The sequence below is a fragment of the Ursus maritimus genome, unplaced genomic scaffold (assembly GCF_017311325.1).
Source record: "Ursus maritimus isolate PB19 unplaced genomic scaffold, ASM1731132v1 scaffold_13, whole genome shotgun sequence".
Taxonomy (NCBI): domain Eukaryota; kingdom Metazoa; phylum Chordata; class Mammalia; order Carnivora; family Ursidae; genus Ursus; species Ursus maritimus.
Genome location: NW_024423675.1, coordinates 64925442 through 64942663, shown reverse-complemented (window position 1 = coordinate 64942663; position 17222 = coordinate 64925442). Strand labels below are relative to the sequence as shown.

At 38.3% G+C, this 17222-nt stretch overlaps 1 protein-coding gene across 1 annotated transcript in view; it reads right to left on the bottom strand.

Annotated features, from left to right (window-relative positions):
- PACRG (parkin coregulated) overlaps positions 1-17222 on the bottom strand; it is a 518965-nt gene that overhangs the window by 219301 nt on the left and 282442 nt on the right. Inside the window, exon 3 of the mRNA XM_008688477.2 lies at positions 119-290. Within this exon, the coding sequence (XP_008686699.1) occupies positions 119-290 (172 nt within the window). The remainder of the gene's footprint in view (positions 1-118; positions 291-17222) is intronic.

Below are 17222 nucleotides of genomic sequence, written 5' to 3'. Positions count from 1 at the left end.
AAAACTCCCGCAAAACCTGGGGATAGCCTCAGTCTGTTGTGTTTTATTGCTTAATTAGCAAGTTGTCAAAAAGCGGCACCTTCCAAACTGAATGATGCTTTTTCACCTGTTCACTTACTTTTTATCGGGATAATGAGCTGTGGAATGACAGGAAGAATCTTGTTCCCCCCGTGTTCCAGCATGTCGTGGATTCCTTGCCGAGCAAAAAACTCATAGGGAAATGTCATTTCACAGAGCCCATCAAAAAACAGAGGCAGATAATGATGGTAATCCAGCTTCTCAATTTCTACCTGAAAGGAGAGAGAAGAAATGCCATGTGAAGACAGCAGTGGGGCGAAGCATGGCCGGACCAGCTCTGAGCTGTCACCAACTCAGGAGGAGCACGTTTCTCGGGACTTTGGGAAGATTTTATTAAGCACCTCATCTAACAAGTTGAAGTACGTCATCATGCCTTTATTCTATTAGCAACGGGTTATAATCACTGACCTTTATATTTTAACAGATTAGAAAAATAATCAACATTGGGAGCATTTTGGTATTTGTTTGGAGGTCCTTTGGTTAATATTTTACCATTTGGCACAAATGCAATATTGAAAAGGATTCAAAAAGTCCACCGTATGTATGTTCAAAAGATATACGTTAGAGTGAAAAAAAAAAAACAGTTGAAGAGAGGTTAGTGTTTGAATTACTAACAAGAATCTAAAAGGGATGGCACACCAGTATATTCCTGGGGAATGTGTCTTTTCAGGACCTGGCAAGTATGAGAGTGAGGGATAAAATAGAATTGGGTCAATTTCCCTGGATCCTGCATGACACGGAGAATGTTGGTGCTCTCAGATCACCTCAAAACTCAGAATATCCCAATCTCTCTCAGCTGCTTCATTTGGGAACAGAGATAGATCACTTTCTATTGCTAGCTCTTCTCCCTCAATAACACTCCCAGGACTTCTTGTTCTCATCTTTTTAAGAGCATCCAGCACCAACAGCTAACGGAAACAACATCTCTGGGGTTGAGAAAAGAGATAATGTGTTGCGAGCTGCAGGAGATCTGTTCTAGCCCGGGTCCTTCACTGTCTAGAATATCCATGACCTGACTTGCTACCTGCAAGGTGACAGAAGTGATGGTGATATCATGAATGGAAAGAAGCCAACAGACTCAGACTGAGGATACAATCCACTTACAGAGCAAAGGATGCAGAGTTTCCAGTGAGAGGTGCAAATTTCCCAGGTCCTCAAGTCCTTGTGAATGCACCCAGCATTCAATTACCACCTTATAATTACGTGAGGAGCCCATTAAGACTTTAGAGAAACTGCCTTTTACATGAGGAGGTTTTAATACCTTCTAGCTCTCTCAGGTTTGTGGAGTTTCTAGCCACACGCCTGCCTGACCCTGCAGATGAGAAACTGGTAACACCCCCACCACATTTCCAACTGTCTACCGTAGGTTGAATCAAATGTCCTGCATTTCCCCAAGGAGGTCTGTCTTCAGTCTGCTCATGGACTGCCTAGCCAACTAAGGAAGTAAACAGTCAAGAGTTGAATGTTCAGATGTCCTCTTGGAATTGGAGCTTGGCAAATGAATCCCAGAGGGAGGTATATATGGACATAAATTTTAGTTTATATTCCTTGTGTATTCATAAAATTTACTTTGTTCATAGTAAAATTTTATGGAATATATATCCAATGCCAGCCTTCAGGGATTTTTGTGTGTTTGAAGACATTTTAGAACACTATTTTGTACAACTAAAAAAGATACTGCGACATCATTCAGCTCCAAAAGGTAGAGTGTTGCTATCAATTTTACCTTGTAGCCTAACTTCATAATAATGTCATCTGTATAATATTTTTCTATATTATTGATGTTTTTCTAATTCTCTTTCTTCTATCCCACTGTCACACTTGCACATGTGTGTCCTATAAATAGCAAATTACTTAGTTTTGTATTTTAATGTGATCTAGGACTTGTCCTTTTAAAATACTAAGTCATTCACATTTATCGCTATGTCTACTTTAACTTCTGTCATCTTATTATTTGGCCCCTGGTTGTTGTTTTACATTTACTTTTTCCTTTCTATTTTGCAGGATTTTTTTGATGTAGACCACTTTTTTTGGGGGGGAGGCAATGATTTGAAAGATAAGATGGCCTGTTTAAATCTTATTGCTGCTTTCTCAAACATTTTTAAATGACTTTAGGTCACTTGGAAAAGCAAATTAAAAATCTCCTACTAAGACTGTTGATGTGCCATTTCTTACCTTGGAATTCCATTGATTTGTTTCTTTGTGTGGTTTGGGGCAACAATCCTGAGAACGTCCACAATAGCAACAGTAAAAACATGCCGTGTTTATGATACCAGATGCTATTATAAATTCTATATGTATTAGTTCATTTCATCCTCATGACAACTCTAAAAGGTGGGTATTATGAGTATCTCCATTTTCAATGTGGAGAAACTGAGGCACTAAGAGGTTCAATAACTTGCCTAAGGTCTCCAGCTAGAGAGAGGCATTGCTGAGATCTGAACCCAAGCTATCTAGCTGCAGGATGTGATACTGCCTCTCAGGCTATGTTGTTAGGCATGTAGAGGTTCAGCATTATTATAATCTCCTGGTGACTGTTACATTTATTCTCATGTCTCCATCCCCTTTATCGTTACTAATGCAGGGTGCCTTCGTCTACTCAAATACCAACATTGTCATAACCAGTTTGACCGTCGTGTCTTCTACCCTTTTACTTTCTTCCTCCCTCTGGCATTAAGTTTTAACAGTATCTTCTCTTTTTTTTTTTATTTTAAAGATTTTATTTATTTGAGAGAAAGAGAGAGCACAAGCAGGGAGTGGGTCAGTGGGAAAGGGAGAAGCAGACTCCCCACTGAGCAGGGAATCCGACATGGGGCTCCATCCCAAGACCCTGGGATCATGACCTGAGCCAGAGGCAGAGACGTAATCAACTGAACCACCCACATGTCCCTAACAGTATCTTTCCTAAGTAGCTGAAACCTGCATTTATTTTTTTACCCTCCCATGTCACAACATGTCTTAAAACAACAAATATAGAGTACACACGATTCTTATTCTCCAAAGTTTTGAAAAGAAAGAAAAGCAATGGAAGAAAGAATAAAGGAAGGGAGAGAAAAAGGAGGAGGAATCAAGAGGCAGCAAAATGGAATGAAAGACCCAGGGAGAGAAACTGGAAAAGATCATCCCTAGGTCTCTAACTCTGAGCTCACGGACCACAGCAGTTTCTTTCTACCGAAAGTCTTTTCCTGCGAGTTCTTCCTCTGACCCATTTGTTATTTGGCATATCTGCTGTCATTGTAGATCTGTTGCCTTAAACAAGGGAATAAGGACTTGCCCCTATATTTTGAGGTCACAAACTCCTCGAAACAGTATAGATATTTCTCTACTTGCTACAGGGTGAATTTTTTTGTACATAACTTTATTTGCTGGTTGCATACCTTCTTGGGTTCCACTTTTTATTGTTATACTGTTTTGGGTGACGAATGTGGCCTAGGCCTTGGGAAACCCTCTTATATTCCTTTACAGTCCAGAGCTTTCACATGTGTTTTGTTTTGTTTTTGATAATATATCCAAGTTCTCTTTGATGTACTTTTGTTTCTGAAGAGCTCCTGCCAGCTACGGCCCAATTTCTCTTGTCCACAGTTATGTAGTCTATGCGTCCTCACTCCCCTTCTCTCCTCAGACACTTCGCTACCATGCCACTGCAGGTGCTCCTTCCCAGGTCACCAATGACCTTCATTTTGTCTAACCCTCCTGTTCCTTTTCTGTTCTCATTATATGACACACTTGATGCTGGGCCTCCTGACACCACACTCCCAGCACTAGGGGTCATCCTTGACTTCCTCTCTTCAAATCCTGTGTTCAACCCATAAGTAATCCAACTGATTTTACCTCCAAGCAAATCCTGATTTCATTTCCTCTCCCACCATTTTGCATATTGCCAGCTTCGTTTAAGCCGCCAGCTTGCCTTACCTTGATTACTCCAACAGTCTCCTAACTAATTTCCTTGTTTCCATTTTTGCCTTCCTATTTCCATTCTCCACACTCTTGGGTCCTGACCTGTGGTTGCTCCTGACACAGGTCTCAACAGGGCCTCCCCGATCCCATTGCTTCATATCACCCTTCCACAGCATTGCTCTTTGGAGCCATTGGTGCCTTTTGTCCCCTGACCAGCCCAGTCTCACCCATTGCTCCTTAGAGAGTATCTTTGAAAGAACAGCTCCCCTTCTCTCCAGACCTCTCACTTGCTGGCAACTCCTTTCATCTAGAGTTCAGATCAGTGAGGTCCTCTTACCACAGCTTACCACCCTGTTTGATTTGCTAGGTGGCCTTTATCACTTATTCATTGCTCTTTCTTAAATTCTGTTGTTCAGGGAGTTGACATTGCCTGAAAGGGTGTTTGGCACATAACAGGTGAATGAATACTCAACAAGCATGTGTTGAATTTCAATTCTGACCTTTCAAATCTGTCGTCTGTGCTAACTCTTTGAGAAGCAGACTCAGCCAAGGGAACGATGGCCAGATGACAAATGGCCATCTCTGGAGCTGAGATCAGGGACCATGGCAGAATGAACAGAGAGCCTGGTGGTGAACACTGACCCTGTAGCATGTTGAGGTATGTAGGTTTCTATAGATTGATGCTTTCTACAACTTTGCATACTCTACAAATAAAATGCTATGTTTTCCCCATTAGGATTACAGTGATTATTTACATTTCATGAATTTTTTGAGTATTTTAATAGATAATCAGAATGGCTTGCTTCTTCTATTTACCTCATTTCACTACAAATCATTTAGGGATTAATTTGCTATTGTCTATTTTTAAAACTTAAGAAGGAAAAGTTTCTGGTTTTCATAGTATCATCAAAAACAAACCTATTAATGTATGTCCATAAGTAATATATTGGTAATAATAATACAAGGTCTTCTTTTTTCAAAAATCTAGATGTTGAAAATAATTCAAGATTAAAACCAAAATTTAAAGAAAAGTGAGGAGATCCCTTATATGTCTTTGTGCATGTATTTGTCAAATGGTTACTATCCTTTAGAACGCTTCTAAAGGTCATTTTTGCTGTTTATTCAGCAATAAACTTTTTTTTTTTAGTTATATAAATCATTTTGCTCTTAGGATAACTTGTTTTAATGACATATTACACTTTATATTTCTTTAGTATTACTATAAAAGTAGTTTTCAAACTTTTATAAAATTTGGGACTCTTTCTTCAAAGTTTATGCTAGAAACAGAATTAAAAGAAAGCTCTTTGAAGTAGGACACAGAACAAGGCCATTTTAGATACATCACGTAAAATCACATGATAATATACTGATTGATGACTACTTGGATGTTAACTCCAGAAACATCAATTAGTTTTACTCACAGAATTTCTCTTGCTTTTTAAAATTTATGTCTTATAACTTTTTAAAGATCACACAGTACTCACAAGTTATCTCTAAATCTTACAGTGACCTTTGGTCAAGAGCAATAAAATTCTAACATTACCCAGCCTATCATATATAACTTTTTATCCCCATAACAAATGTATAAGGTAGTAATGCTATACTGAAAGGTCAGAAACACAAGGAGGTAAATGATTTTCATTAAAAACTCAAATTAGAAACTTACTCTTACATTTTCCATATCCTTGCTTCAATTAACAAATGAAATAAAACTGGTAATATGTGTTATTACAACTCCTATCATAGGAACCGAAGACCTTGCTTAGAATCACAAACCAATCTGAAAAAGTGTAATTGTCTATTAATATATTATGACTTCATTTGGACTCACTATGGCATTTCTAAAATAAAGCTTCAGCTCCACTATTCTTCCTAGAGGAAGCTGGTGAGTTACTGCAAGAGGTCTTACAAATTATAGAGGCATTAAACACTGTCTGTGGATACTGTATGTAACAAATTTCAAACATGGATGTACTTTTTTTTCAAATGCATGTAGGTGTGGTTATGATAACTGAAAAAAAAAGTCATTTTAAACTTTTTCAATGATACTGAATATACAATTAAAATTATGTACTAATGCATCAAATTTTTGATGCAAGAAGACCTCTGAGCATGAAAAATGTTCTTTAATGTCAAAAGGAGACCACACACAGGACGTAGACAAGACTAACGTGGATCTTTAAACTGCTACAAAGTCTAAAAAACACCAAAAGGTGTTCAACGCAAAGTCGATGTCAGGAAATCCTCAGATGCTAGACATAAAGACAAAATCCAGAGTCACAGAGGTGGTGTCATGTGACTTAAGAAAGTAGCAGATACGGACCAGATCATAAGACTAGGACTGAGGTTTTAATGTCTCCAGAGTCCATGTAAACAGGGCATTTAGCAAGAGAAAGGGGGTAAGCTGAGACTCTTGCATAGAACTGGGGCCCTACAAGGGCTGCCCCACCTGTGGAGGGGAACCAGAAAGTCTCTCCTTGAGTTTGTGGAGACAGAAAGAAAACTTGTGGAAAGAGAAAGAGAGCTTGGTCTGTGACAAAACTCTTGATGGGAAAGATCTCCTTTGAGAAACAGAAACCCAAATGGAAATCTAAAATAAAAAACAAAACAAAAAAAATTACACACACACACACACACACACACACACACACACACACACAGTTCCCAGACAGTGGAAAGGAAACTTCTGGGGCCCAGACAAAGCAAATGGAAAATTGTTAATACTTCCATGAGCTAGGTGCATAGCACTGCCACAGAAAATGCAACTCCAACTAAAACTTACCACTGTCATGGTGATGGAGCCATGTAAGAAAGACTACATAGAACAGTGAGCATGGGAATGAGCTCTGGAACTAGCAACTAGAAATTACATGAGTTCTGGAACTAGCAACTAGAAATTACAGAAAAAAATCTGAAAAGAATTTTTTAAAGTGGGGGCACTGGGGTGCCTCAGTCGGTTAAGCGTCTGCCTTCAGCTAGGGTCATGATCTCGGAGTCCCAGGACGGAGCCCCACGTCGGGCTCCCTGCTCAGTGGGAAGTCTGCTTCTCCCTCTCCCTTTGCCCCTCCCCCTGCTTGTGCTCTGTCTGTCTGTCTCTCTCAAATAAATAAAATCTTTAAAAAAAAGAATTTTTTAAAGTGCTAAAAACATAGAATATTTCATTTTTAGAAAAGAACTAAATAAAATTTCCGAAGAATATAGAACATCATTAACTTCAGAATCCAGTTGTTGGATAATAGATTTACCGTAGATGAAAAGAGAAGAAGGGGTCTGAGTCAGAGAACCTGGAAGGCTAATGCCACCTGACTTGCTCCCACATGTGACCCTGGGGAGTTCCAGGGAAAGGAGGTATTTGGAGAAATCATGGCTGGGCAGCTTTCATAATTGAAGAAAGATTTGCATCTTCAGATGGAAGATGCAAATCTGAACACTTTTCAAAAAAAAACTATAAAACTCCAAAGTCAAGGAAAAGATTTAAAGCAACTAGAAACAAAGGACAGATGACATATAAAGGGTCAAAATTAGGCTTGAAATTACACTTCTCATTAACAAAATAGATGCCACAAGAGGGTAAAAACCCCTCGACACAGTAAAGGAACAATACTTATTAATCTTCAGTGCTGTACTCAGCTAAACTAGCATTCAAGATAAAGACAAACTGAATGTATTTGACCAAAATGGAGATTTTTGTCTGTTTGTTTTTTCAACCAAGAGATCATCGTCCTCACTAAAGGATAAAATGTACTATATAAGCTGAACATAGGACAAAGAAATGAGATGCAAGAGATAACAGTAAATAAATTATTGAACAAATGGATAAGACCAAAGAAGCATTGACCATAAAAACTTTTTAAAAATCATTGATTATGGTGCGGTTACAAAGTGAAGTCGCAATACTAGAAAGGAAAAGTAGAGAAAATGACAGGAAGGTGATCTGAGTCAAAGTAAGTTCCTTGCATTGATAGGGATGAGGATAAAGTTATTGGTTAACTTCAAAATTAATTAAGCATATTAAAGTGTAAGGATACCCATAAAAATAACAAATAAAATTAACTTCCAGGAGAACAGAATGTAGTAGAGAGAATGGATAAAGCTCTATCAACCCAACGGAAGGCTGGTTAAACATCCCACCTGGATGTCTGAAAAAAAGGAAAACACGTGGAGAGGAGAAAATATGTAGGTTGAACACAAATATAGAAGCAATCATCTTAAGTATAAATAAATTAAATTATCTTATTCTCTTAAGAATTTGTCAAAAAAGAAAAAATATACTTCAGTTATAAATTTGTTTATAAGGATCACATTCAAAATATAATGGCAGAGAAAAGTGAAAAATAAAGGTATGGTAAAAATAAATAAATAAATTTGATATAGGATAAATTCCTGGAATGGAAATTGCTTTCTCAAAGGGTATATATATATATATATATTTTAAAATTTTGACAGAAATTGACAAATGGTGCTTCATGGGATGGTATTAATTTATATTTTCATCAGCAATAAATGACAGGAGCTGTTTTCCACTATTTATTTGAAGAAAATGCTATCACAGTTTGATTTTTGACAATATTAGAGGTAAATATTATTTTGGTATTGTTTTAAGTTCCACTTCTCTTACTGTGAGAATAATAGCCTTTTTAAAGACATTTTTGAAAGCTATTTGTATATCCTTTTCTGTGAGTTGTATTTTCATATCCTTTGCCATTTTTTGGTACCCATTGACATTTGTTTTCTTTTCTTTTTTTTTTGAGCTCTTTTTTTTCCCTCCAAATTCATTTTTTAAAAAATTCCATTAGTCAACTTATGGTACCTTATTAGTTTCAGATGTACTGTTCAATAAATGAGCTCTTTTATGGTAGTGAGATTCAACTTTTGTAGGTTACTTCCATAACATTTCAAACATTTTGAAACGTAACGTTTCAAAAAAATTGTTTTTGCCATGCAGACTTTCATTTTAGAATTCATTAATCTTTTGCGGGGTTCTGAATTTTGAGTCATCATTAAAAAGATTTTTTCCCATATTGTAGAAGAATAGAAACAATTAGAAAAATCAATTTATAATGGTTAGTTCTCATATTTTTACAATTCCTTTATATTGAAATCATGAATCCATTTGTAACTTTTCTTGGTGTAAGGTGAGAGACTTTCTTCAAACTGTAACTTTTTTCCAAGATGTTACCAATTTGGACAAGTTTTAGACATAAGGTTTACTTAATGGACCTATATAAAACCTTGCATTCAATAATTAGAACACATTATTTACAAGCATACAAGGGACAGCTTAGAAAACTGAATAGTAGTAAGCCACAAAGTAAGTTTCAAGAAATTCCAAAATACCTATGTCACATGCGTTACATTTTCTGAAGAAAAGGATAGGCAAATTTTTAAGCCCCACACATTTGGAAATTTAAAAACACTTTTAAATCACTCAGATCGAAGAGAAAAATCCTTATAGAAATAATAACATGTTAAAAATTGAATCACAGTGAAATTACCTAACCTTAAAAAAAGAGAAAAATGCCCATCTGCAAAGACTCTTTTTAAGAACAGAAAAAGAAGGAAAAGGATACAAGTCACTATCGAAGGCCAGCATAACCTTGCCACTACGGTCAGGCCAATCTCACTGAATCAAAATAAAGTACTAGGCAAACTGAATTCAGTGGCTTGTTCAAAATTATGGCCAAGTAGGCTGTATGACAGAAATACCAGGATACTTCAATATCATGTTTAAATTTTTAGATCAAAAGAGGAAAAATGAGATCATCTTCTTAGAGCGAGATAAGGCATTTGATGAAATCATTCATTAAAAAATAAAAACTCCAAGGAAAAACCTACAGCAAACATCATACTTTATGGAGAAACTTTAGGAACATTCTCATTATGGAGAAAGCCATAGAAAGGAGGCAAGGAGACTGCTGTCATCATTTCAACATTGTACTGGAGGTTCTAGCTAATGAGGAAAATAAAATATGTATGAATATTGGCAAAGAAGAAACAAAACTCTTGTTACTTGAGGATGACATAGCTATCTACATAGAATACCCAGAGAACCTACAAACAAGTGTAATTAGTAAGCGAGTTCAGAAAAATTGCTGCATAAAAGATCAGCATGCTAAAAATAATAGCATTCCCATATGCCACTAAAAACTACATAGCAAGTATTTTTTAAAATATTCACAATAGCAAGAAATGAAGCAAAACAAACTGTTTAAGATAATGACTAATAAAACTAACAGTCAATGCATAAGACTTCAGGGAGACAATGACAAAATATTATTGACAAACACAAATGGAAGACTGGCACAGGGTTCTATGAACAAATGAATATACTGACTATAATCATGGATGGGCAGACTCAAACTTATAAAGATGGTGATTCTGTCCAACTTAATCTATAAAGATTGGAGAGTCTTTGTGGCATGTTGGGACCACATTTCAAGCACTGGCAAAGTGAGGATTGGAGCCTGGTTCTTTGCTTTGACCTGTTCACCTTTTTCATATCTTGATGGCTTGTTGTTTCATTACAAATGTTGAAGGCTCTGTCTAGCTGGCAAGTATTAATTACTGAGTAACAAATCTGGACTTGAGAAGGGTGAATCAAGCTATTTTATGGAATAACCTTATTTTAAATTTCTGTCAAGAATGCTAACAAGACAGCTAAAGGTCAGTTGTAAGCAGATCTTGAATTTATGCACACTTAACCTTTATTATCCAGGGATTGTATGTTCCTAACTGCAGCAGTCAGTGAGTGATACTTTCAACTGTAATAAATAAAAATAATGCCTTGTTCTGTAGCTTTGAACATTCCCACCTTCTGTCACCTGTCATAAAGTTAAAGGAATTGCCCAAAAATCTTAAAAGTAGCATCTTTTAAAACCAAAGGAGCATAAAAGGAGCAAAATAGATATTAATATAAAAGTTTCTCTTTCCTTGATCACATCTCTCTATAATGCTAAAAATAGTATAATTTTGTCACAGGTAGAGAGGAGATACTTGTATTTTTGGGATAAACAGTGTTAACAAAATAGAGAGGCAAGAAACAGATGATAGACCTGAAAAGTCCTGCAGTTTTAGGAGTTGGGACAGAGTTAAAAACAGATCATTTGCAGCTTTTACCACTAGTATTAACTGCAAAACATGGCATTATTTTACCAAAACTCTCCTTGAACTAGATAATGTACTGTGAACTTTAGTGCACTCAACGAAATCAGCAGAATTAAGGAGGTTTGGAAAGGATTAATTCAGGTGAAGTTCATGTCCTGAAACAATTTTTAAGAAGAAATTGTTATGATGGCAGTATTGGCTGCCTCTTACATCAGCATATAATTTTGCTATGTACTTATTTTGCAGGGATTAGATACAAATTTATTAAAGTTCCTTAAACTCAGAAGTTCTTACATTTCTTAGTCAAACTTCACCTAAAAAACTAAAGCAAAAATTATAGTGACTAGCTTACACTAGTTATAAAGCCAGGGTGAATGTCAAGGAGAGATGGGGATATTAGTGGGTAGAAATATCACTTACTTCCTTGGATTCATGCTTTAATATTAGCAGTTTGTGGAAAGAATGGATTGTGACACACGGCCTTTATGGAGAGTACCTAGGGTTTGTAATCAGGCAGATGGAGTTTCAAACCCATCACTGGCATGTACAGAGCTCCATCATTTTCTAATTCTGTGACTAGTGGAAAGTTTCTGTGCCTTTCTGGCCCTTAGTTCACTTTTTGTAAATGGATAGCTAATTCCCTGGGTTATCAGAAGGATTAAATGAGATAGCATGCGCTAAATGATGTTAATTCCCTCTCTATTCTCTGAAATAATACACTCACCAAAAAATTAAGTAAAATTTCATTGTGGTACATGATGAAATGCTAAATGTGGGGGTACATACATAGGAAGACGCCCTGGCATATAGGAGGTAGAGATAATTACGGGCTGGAGTACACAGAACAGGTTTCATCGGGGGGGAGGATCTTGATGAGCCTTGCAAGATGGGAAGAGAGGAGCATACAGAGCAAAGGCACGCAGGCGGGAATTGGGCACAGCATCATCGAGAGACAGTGACTAGTTCAGTAATGGATAATGTTGGGGAGGAAGGAAGGCACCTTCTGTGCCCACTGTGTCCGGACTGAATACTTCAGGCATAAGTGAAATAAAGACGGTTTTCCAAACAAGGGGCTAGACATGATTAAATGCCACTTAAGAGCTAGCACTTACTCATCGTGCATGACAAACTTTATACCCATTGAGCAGCATCTCCCCATTCCCCCCAGTCTCTAGGAACTACCATTCTACTCTCTGCTTCTATGGGTTTGATTATGTTAATTCTTCCTATAAGTGGGATCATCTAGCATTTGTCCTTCTGTGTGTGGCCTATTTCACTTAGCATAATTCCTCAAGTTTCCTCTACATGGTCACACACGGTAGGGTTTCCCTCTTTTAACGTTTTGAGAAAGCTTCATATTGTTTTTCACAGCAGTTACACCATTTTCCGTTCCTATTGATAGCATACAGGATTCCCTTTTCTCTACATACTTGCCAACCCTTGTTACCTTTTGGTAATAGCTATCCTAACAGTGAGGTGGTTTATCCCGCTGTGGTTTTTATTCCCATTTCCCTGAGGATGAGTGATGTTGAGCGCCTTTTCATGTACCTGTTGGCCTCTGCAGGTCTTTTTTGGAGAAATGTCTATTCAAGTCTTTTGTCCATTTTAAAGATTTATTTATTTTTAGAGAGAGTGTGTGCATGGGGGGAGGGTGAAGGGAGAGGGAGAGAGAGAATCTCAAGCAGACTCCTGCTGAGCATGGAGCCCCACACAGGGCTGGATCTCACAACCCTGAGATCATGACCTGAGTTGCAGAAGTTCCTTGTATATTTTGGATATTAGCCCCTTATCAGACATAGCTTTGCAAATATTGCCTCCTGTTCCACTGACTGCTTTTTCTTTTGTTGATTGTTTCCCTTGTGCTACAGAAGCTATTTATAGCTTGAAATAGTTCCGTTTGTCTATTTTTGCTTTGGTGTCACATTCAAGAAATCATTGCCAAAATCAATGTTAAGGTTTCCCCCTATGTTTTCTTCTAGGAGTTTCATAGTTTCAGGCTTTATGTTTAAGTCTTTAATCCAGTGTGTGTGTGTGTGTGTGTGTGTGTGTGTGCGCACGTGCATGCGTGTATGTTAAAAGAGTATAACCAGACAGTGAAGTACAGGATGACCTTAGAAGATCAAAATATAGGAGTAAATGTCTAAGGGTAGAATCATCAGCTAACACAGTATAGCAGAGGAGCCTGAATTGGGGCGTTGCCCTAGAAGGTACTGTGAAAATGACAGGAGGAGAGAAAGAATGTAAGAATACTGTTCAGGATTGGATGATTAACTGGACATGGGAGAGTAAAGAACTTGACAGAATCTTTGTACCAGCTTGGTTTCCAACATGCAAAACAGGTGGCATGGCATGGATGTTGGGCCGAGGCTGTATCACAGGCCATATGTTCAGTTTGAGATGCAAACTATGAGACCTCTAGGTGGAGACACCTAAAGATTTAAGATACACATTTTGGGTTTTGGAAATGGTGAGGCAAACTGCAGAGTCATTTCATAAAGGTCGTGGTCTCCTAACAGTGTGAAGTGAGGACATCCCTGAGAGAGTGTGTGAGGACTGTCCCCAGCTAGGAAAACAGAAGAGGCAGAGAACTTGGTGGTCAGGGAGCTGAAAATATCGTGCAGGACCACTAGCGTTCATGAGCTTTGCACCAAGGAAAAACACGGCTGGAATGCCCTGCTAACCCATCACAGGGGAAACACATGCTAATTATTGGAAATATGGAAACTGACAAAGTATGTGAAATTGGATATGCCAATTGTGGAACCCAATTCAGGTACTCATTGTTTTGTGGCAATGTAAAAGTAATTTTTCCTCCCAGCAGGATATGAGTATTTACAAGGGAATTTGGACCATTGCATGAAGAGAGAACAATTCTCACCACCTAGAAAAGACTATGTTCCTGTCTCCCCAAAGCTCACATCATGTGAGGCCTATGCATGCACTGGCCAACTTTCCAGTCTGTGAACCAGTCTTCATTCCCTGCAACACAGCCAGGAGCAAGCGAGGAGACCTGGGAAGACCCTATTGTTAAAAATAGCCCCACAGTTTTATCAATTAGAGTTCAATTAGATTTCTTTTTAAAAACAAAATACCTTTTGGCATGCTTCAGCTTACATAGTGTTTATATCTTGCGGTAAAACTAAAATTAGAAAATCGAATTTGCTCCTCTCCAAGTGCTGAAAGAATTGGACTGTGTCACTGGTAAAATGAAAAGAGAGGTAATTTGGGTGCCTGGAGCATTCCAAGGAGGTAGTTGTCGACAGAGGAGCCAATGTGGAAGGCTTCAGGCGAGATGCCACCAAACCACTGAAAAGCACATCAGCCAGCTTGATCACGTTTTCGCATGTGGAAGGCAAGTTGCGAATGTGAGCTGTGCGTTCTGAGTCAGGAGAGAGGCCTGACAGAGGGGCACAGAGTGCACTGGCTCCAGAGTCCTCTCTCCTCCGGTACTGGTATGGACGCAAGCACGCTACTCAGTCCCTCTACGCCTCAGTCTCCTTCTCTGCAAAATAGGAAGATGCCAGTGCCTGCCTCCTAGGGCATGTTGTGAGCTAGTGCGTATAAATAGCTCAGCACAGTGCCTGGGGACCAGAGGCGCTAGCTGTAAACTGTGAAACAGCCAACAGCCGCCAAAGAGCCCTCTCCCGTTTCCATGAGGAGTTCCTTCTTTACAAACTGCAAGCATCAGTCTACTTCCTCTGCATTTACCACACTCTTTACATTTTGATTTGTTCACTTTGTGGAGAGAAAAAGGATCTTCTTTTGGCTATGCCAACATTTTCTTAAACTGTTATGGTCCTGCTGTCATTTTGTCTAAAGTGATTGAAGAACAGAGGTCATCTGTGAAGGACACAGAACACGGAGCCTGGAGAGCTCACAGGTTAAAGCGGGGCACACATCAACGTCTGCCAGTGATTCAGGGGACTTTCAAGTAGGTCAGAATATCTTTATAGAAAATGACACCATCTTTTTGAGTTTGTGTGGTAGAACAATAAATCTAGGGGATAAAAGCATAAAACGGTGAAAATCTCATCTGTATTAAAGTAAAATGGTACTTTGTAAAATGTATTTTATTTGAGTACCACAATAAGGTAGTTTGTAAAACAAATATGTATATTGGCTGGTTAAATAACAGTACACAAAAGTTTCAATACCGCATTTATCAGCTAGAACCTCAGCCAATTTTTTAATGAAAAACTATTATCTGTCTCAAAGAATCTCCGCTTCTGAGTTTAACCTTGGGCCACATAACTAGGTCTAATTCTTTTATAGCAAATGTAATATTTAAAATGAAGTTATTTTGACATTTTGGAATTGTATACCAACGACACATATACAATCCGTACACCAGGTTGTAATTCTGGAAACCGACATCTTAAATCCCAATAAAAGCAGAGTTTTTAAAATGTCACCATGCTTTCTTTGTCATAAGAAAGACTAACCTTCTTAGTATGTGGTATGAAGAGTATTTCCTTTAGTCAGTGAAGGTTACAGAGAAAATTCAAAACCACATGGAGTGAAAGGGTCATTCTCATTCTCATTACACAATTTACGGATTCAGTATCTCTCTTCTTAAAATAAGCCCTGCCTTTTCCATGTCTGCTAAGACAGTTTCTTTAGAGAAGATCAAGTATTGCTGTTTAGGATGTTCTTTGGAATTCTGCTCTATCTCTAAATTCTTTACATCACTATTCTCTGTGCTCCTGAGTTCTCTAGACCTTGGGCTTACTGCCTTTTGTTATTAATGGCACGTGGCCACCCATGCAGCTAATGTGACGCCATCATGTTTCAGCTGCAACAAAGTACATGAAGATATGTTTGCATACTACTTGTCTTTGAAATGTCCTTCACTAGATATATCCAGGGTATATCCTAAACTCTCCACCATGGTAAAGAATCTGTTCCCAAATTCCCAGCTTAATGCTCTGGCATTTTGTTCCCACAACCTAAGCTCCAATTACACCAAATATCTTCTACTCTGCTGAATAGGTCCTACTTTCTTGGAGTGCTTTTCCATTTTGCTATTTATCTATTTATTCTTTACGAAATTTTACTAATGCTGCATCCTTTTCATCTAATGGTAGTGAAAAGCACAGACTTTGGAGCATAAATCCCAATCTTGCCTCTGCGTTTGCCACTGCCACTAAGCACCTGTATGTCCTTGGGCAAGTCACCTCAGTGTCTTCATTAAAATGGGGGTGATAATAGTATATACTTCAACTGTCATAAATAATATATTAGTTCATTCATGCAAACCATCCAGAACTGTGCCAGGTACATGTTAATCATTATCACTTTGCTTTACTGCAATAGCATTGGACACATTATATTACAATTACATGGGTCATTATTAAAAGTTTGCTCAAACATTTACCTATTTAGTAATATGAACTAGACCTCCTGTTGCCTTTTTAGGTGGAGTAGGGAAGCAGTAGGAAGGAGAAAGGTAAAGAGCAGGGAAGGAGGGGCTCCTATATGGTTCAGTGCATTAAGTGTCGGACTCTTGGTTTCTGCTCAAGTCATGATCTCAGGATTGTGAGATTGAGCCCTGCATTCAGCTCCACACTCACGGGGGAGTCTGCTTGAGATTCTCTCCCTCTTCCTCTGTCCCTCCCCCTGCTCGCTCTCTAAAGGAAAATAAAATAAAATAAATAAATAAACAAATAAATAAAATCTAAAAAAAAAAAAAAGGTCAAGGAAGGGACTGTACAGGTTGGGCGGGGGAGGTGAAGAGCAAATTGTTAGCATTAGAGCCCCGGAACCTCCCACTCAGGATGGAAGCCCTGCATGTGTGTGGAGGTGTGTGTGTTATAAACAAATGGAAAGGGTGGAGGGACATACTATGGTTCATGAGCATATTGGTAAAGGATTGTGGTTGACTGCTGTACTTGGTTTCTTAGGACATCGCCCAGGGAAGTAAATCATAACAGACTGGAGGTAATGAGTCAAAGCTCAGGACAGGATAGGTGAATCTCACCAGCACCCTTGTGAACTGAGCTTTGGATCCAGCCAGCCACTAAGCTTCAGAAGCAGCCATCAAGCATCGTAAGTGCCAAGAGAATAGACTAAGAGCCCATTCCCACCATGGATACCTCCACAACAGGTACAAGGACAGAGGCCCACACTGATGGGCCTACAAGCTC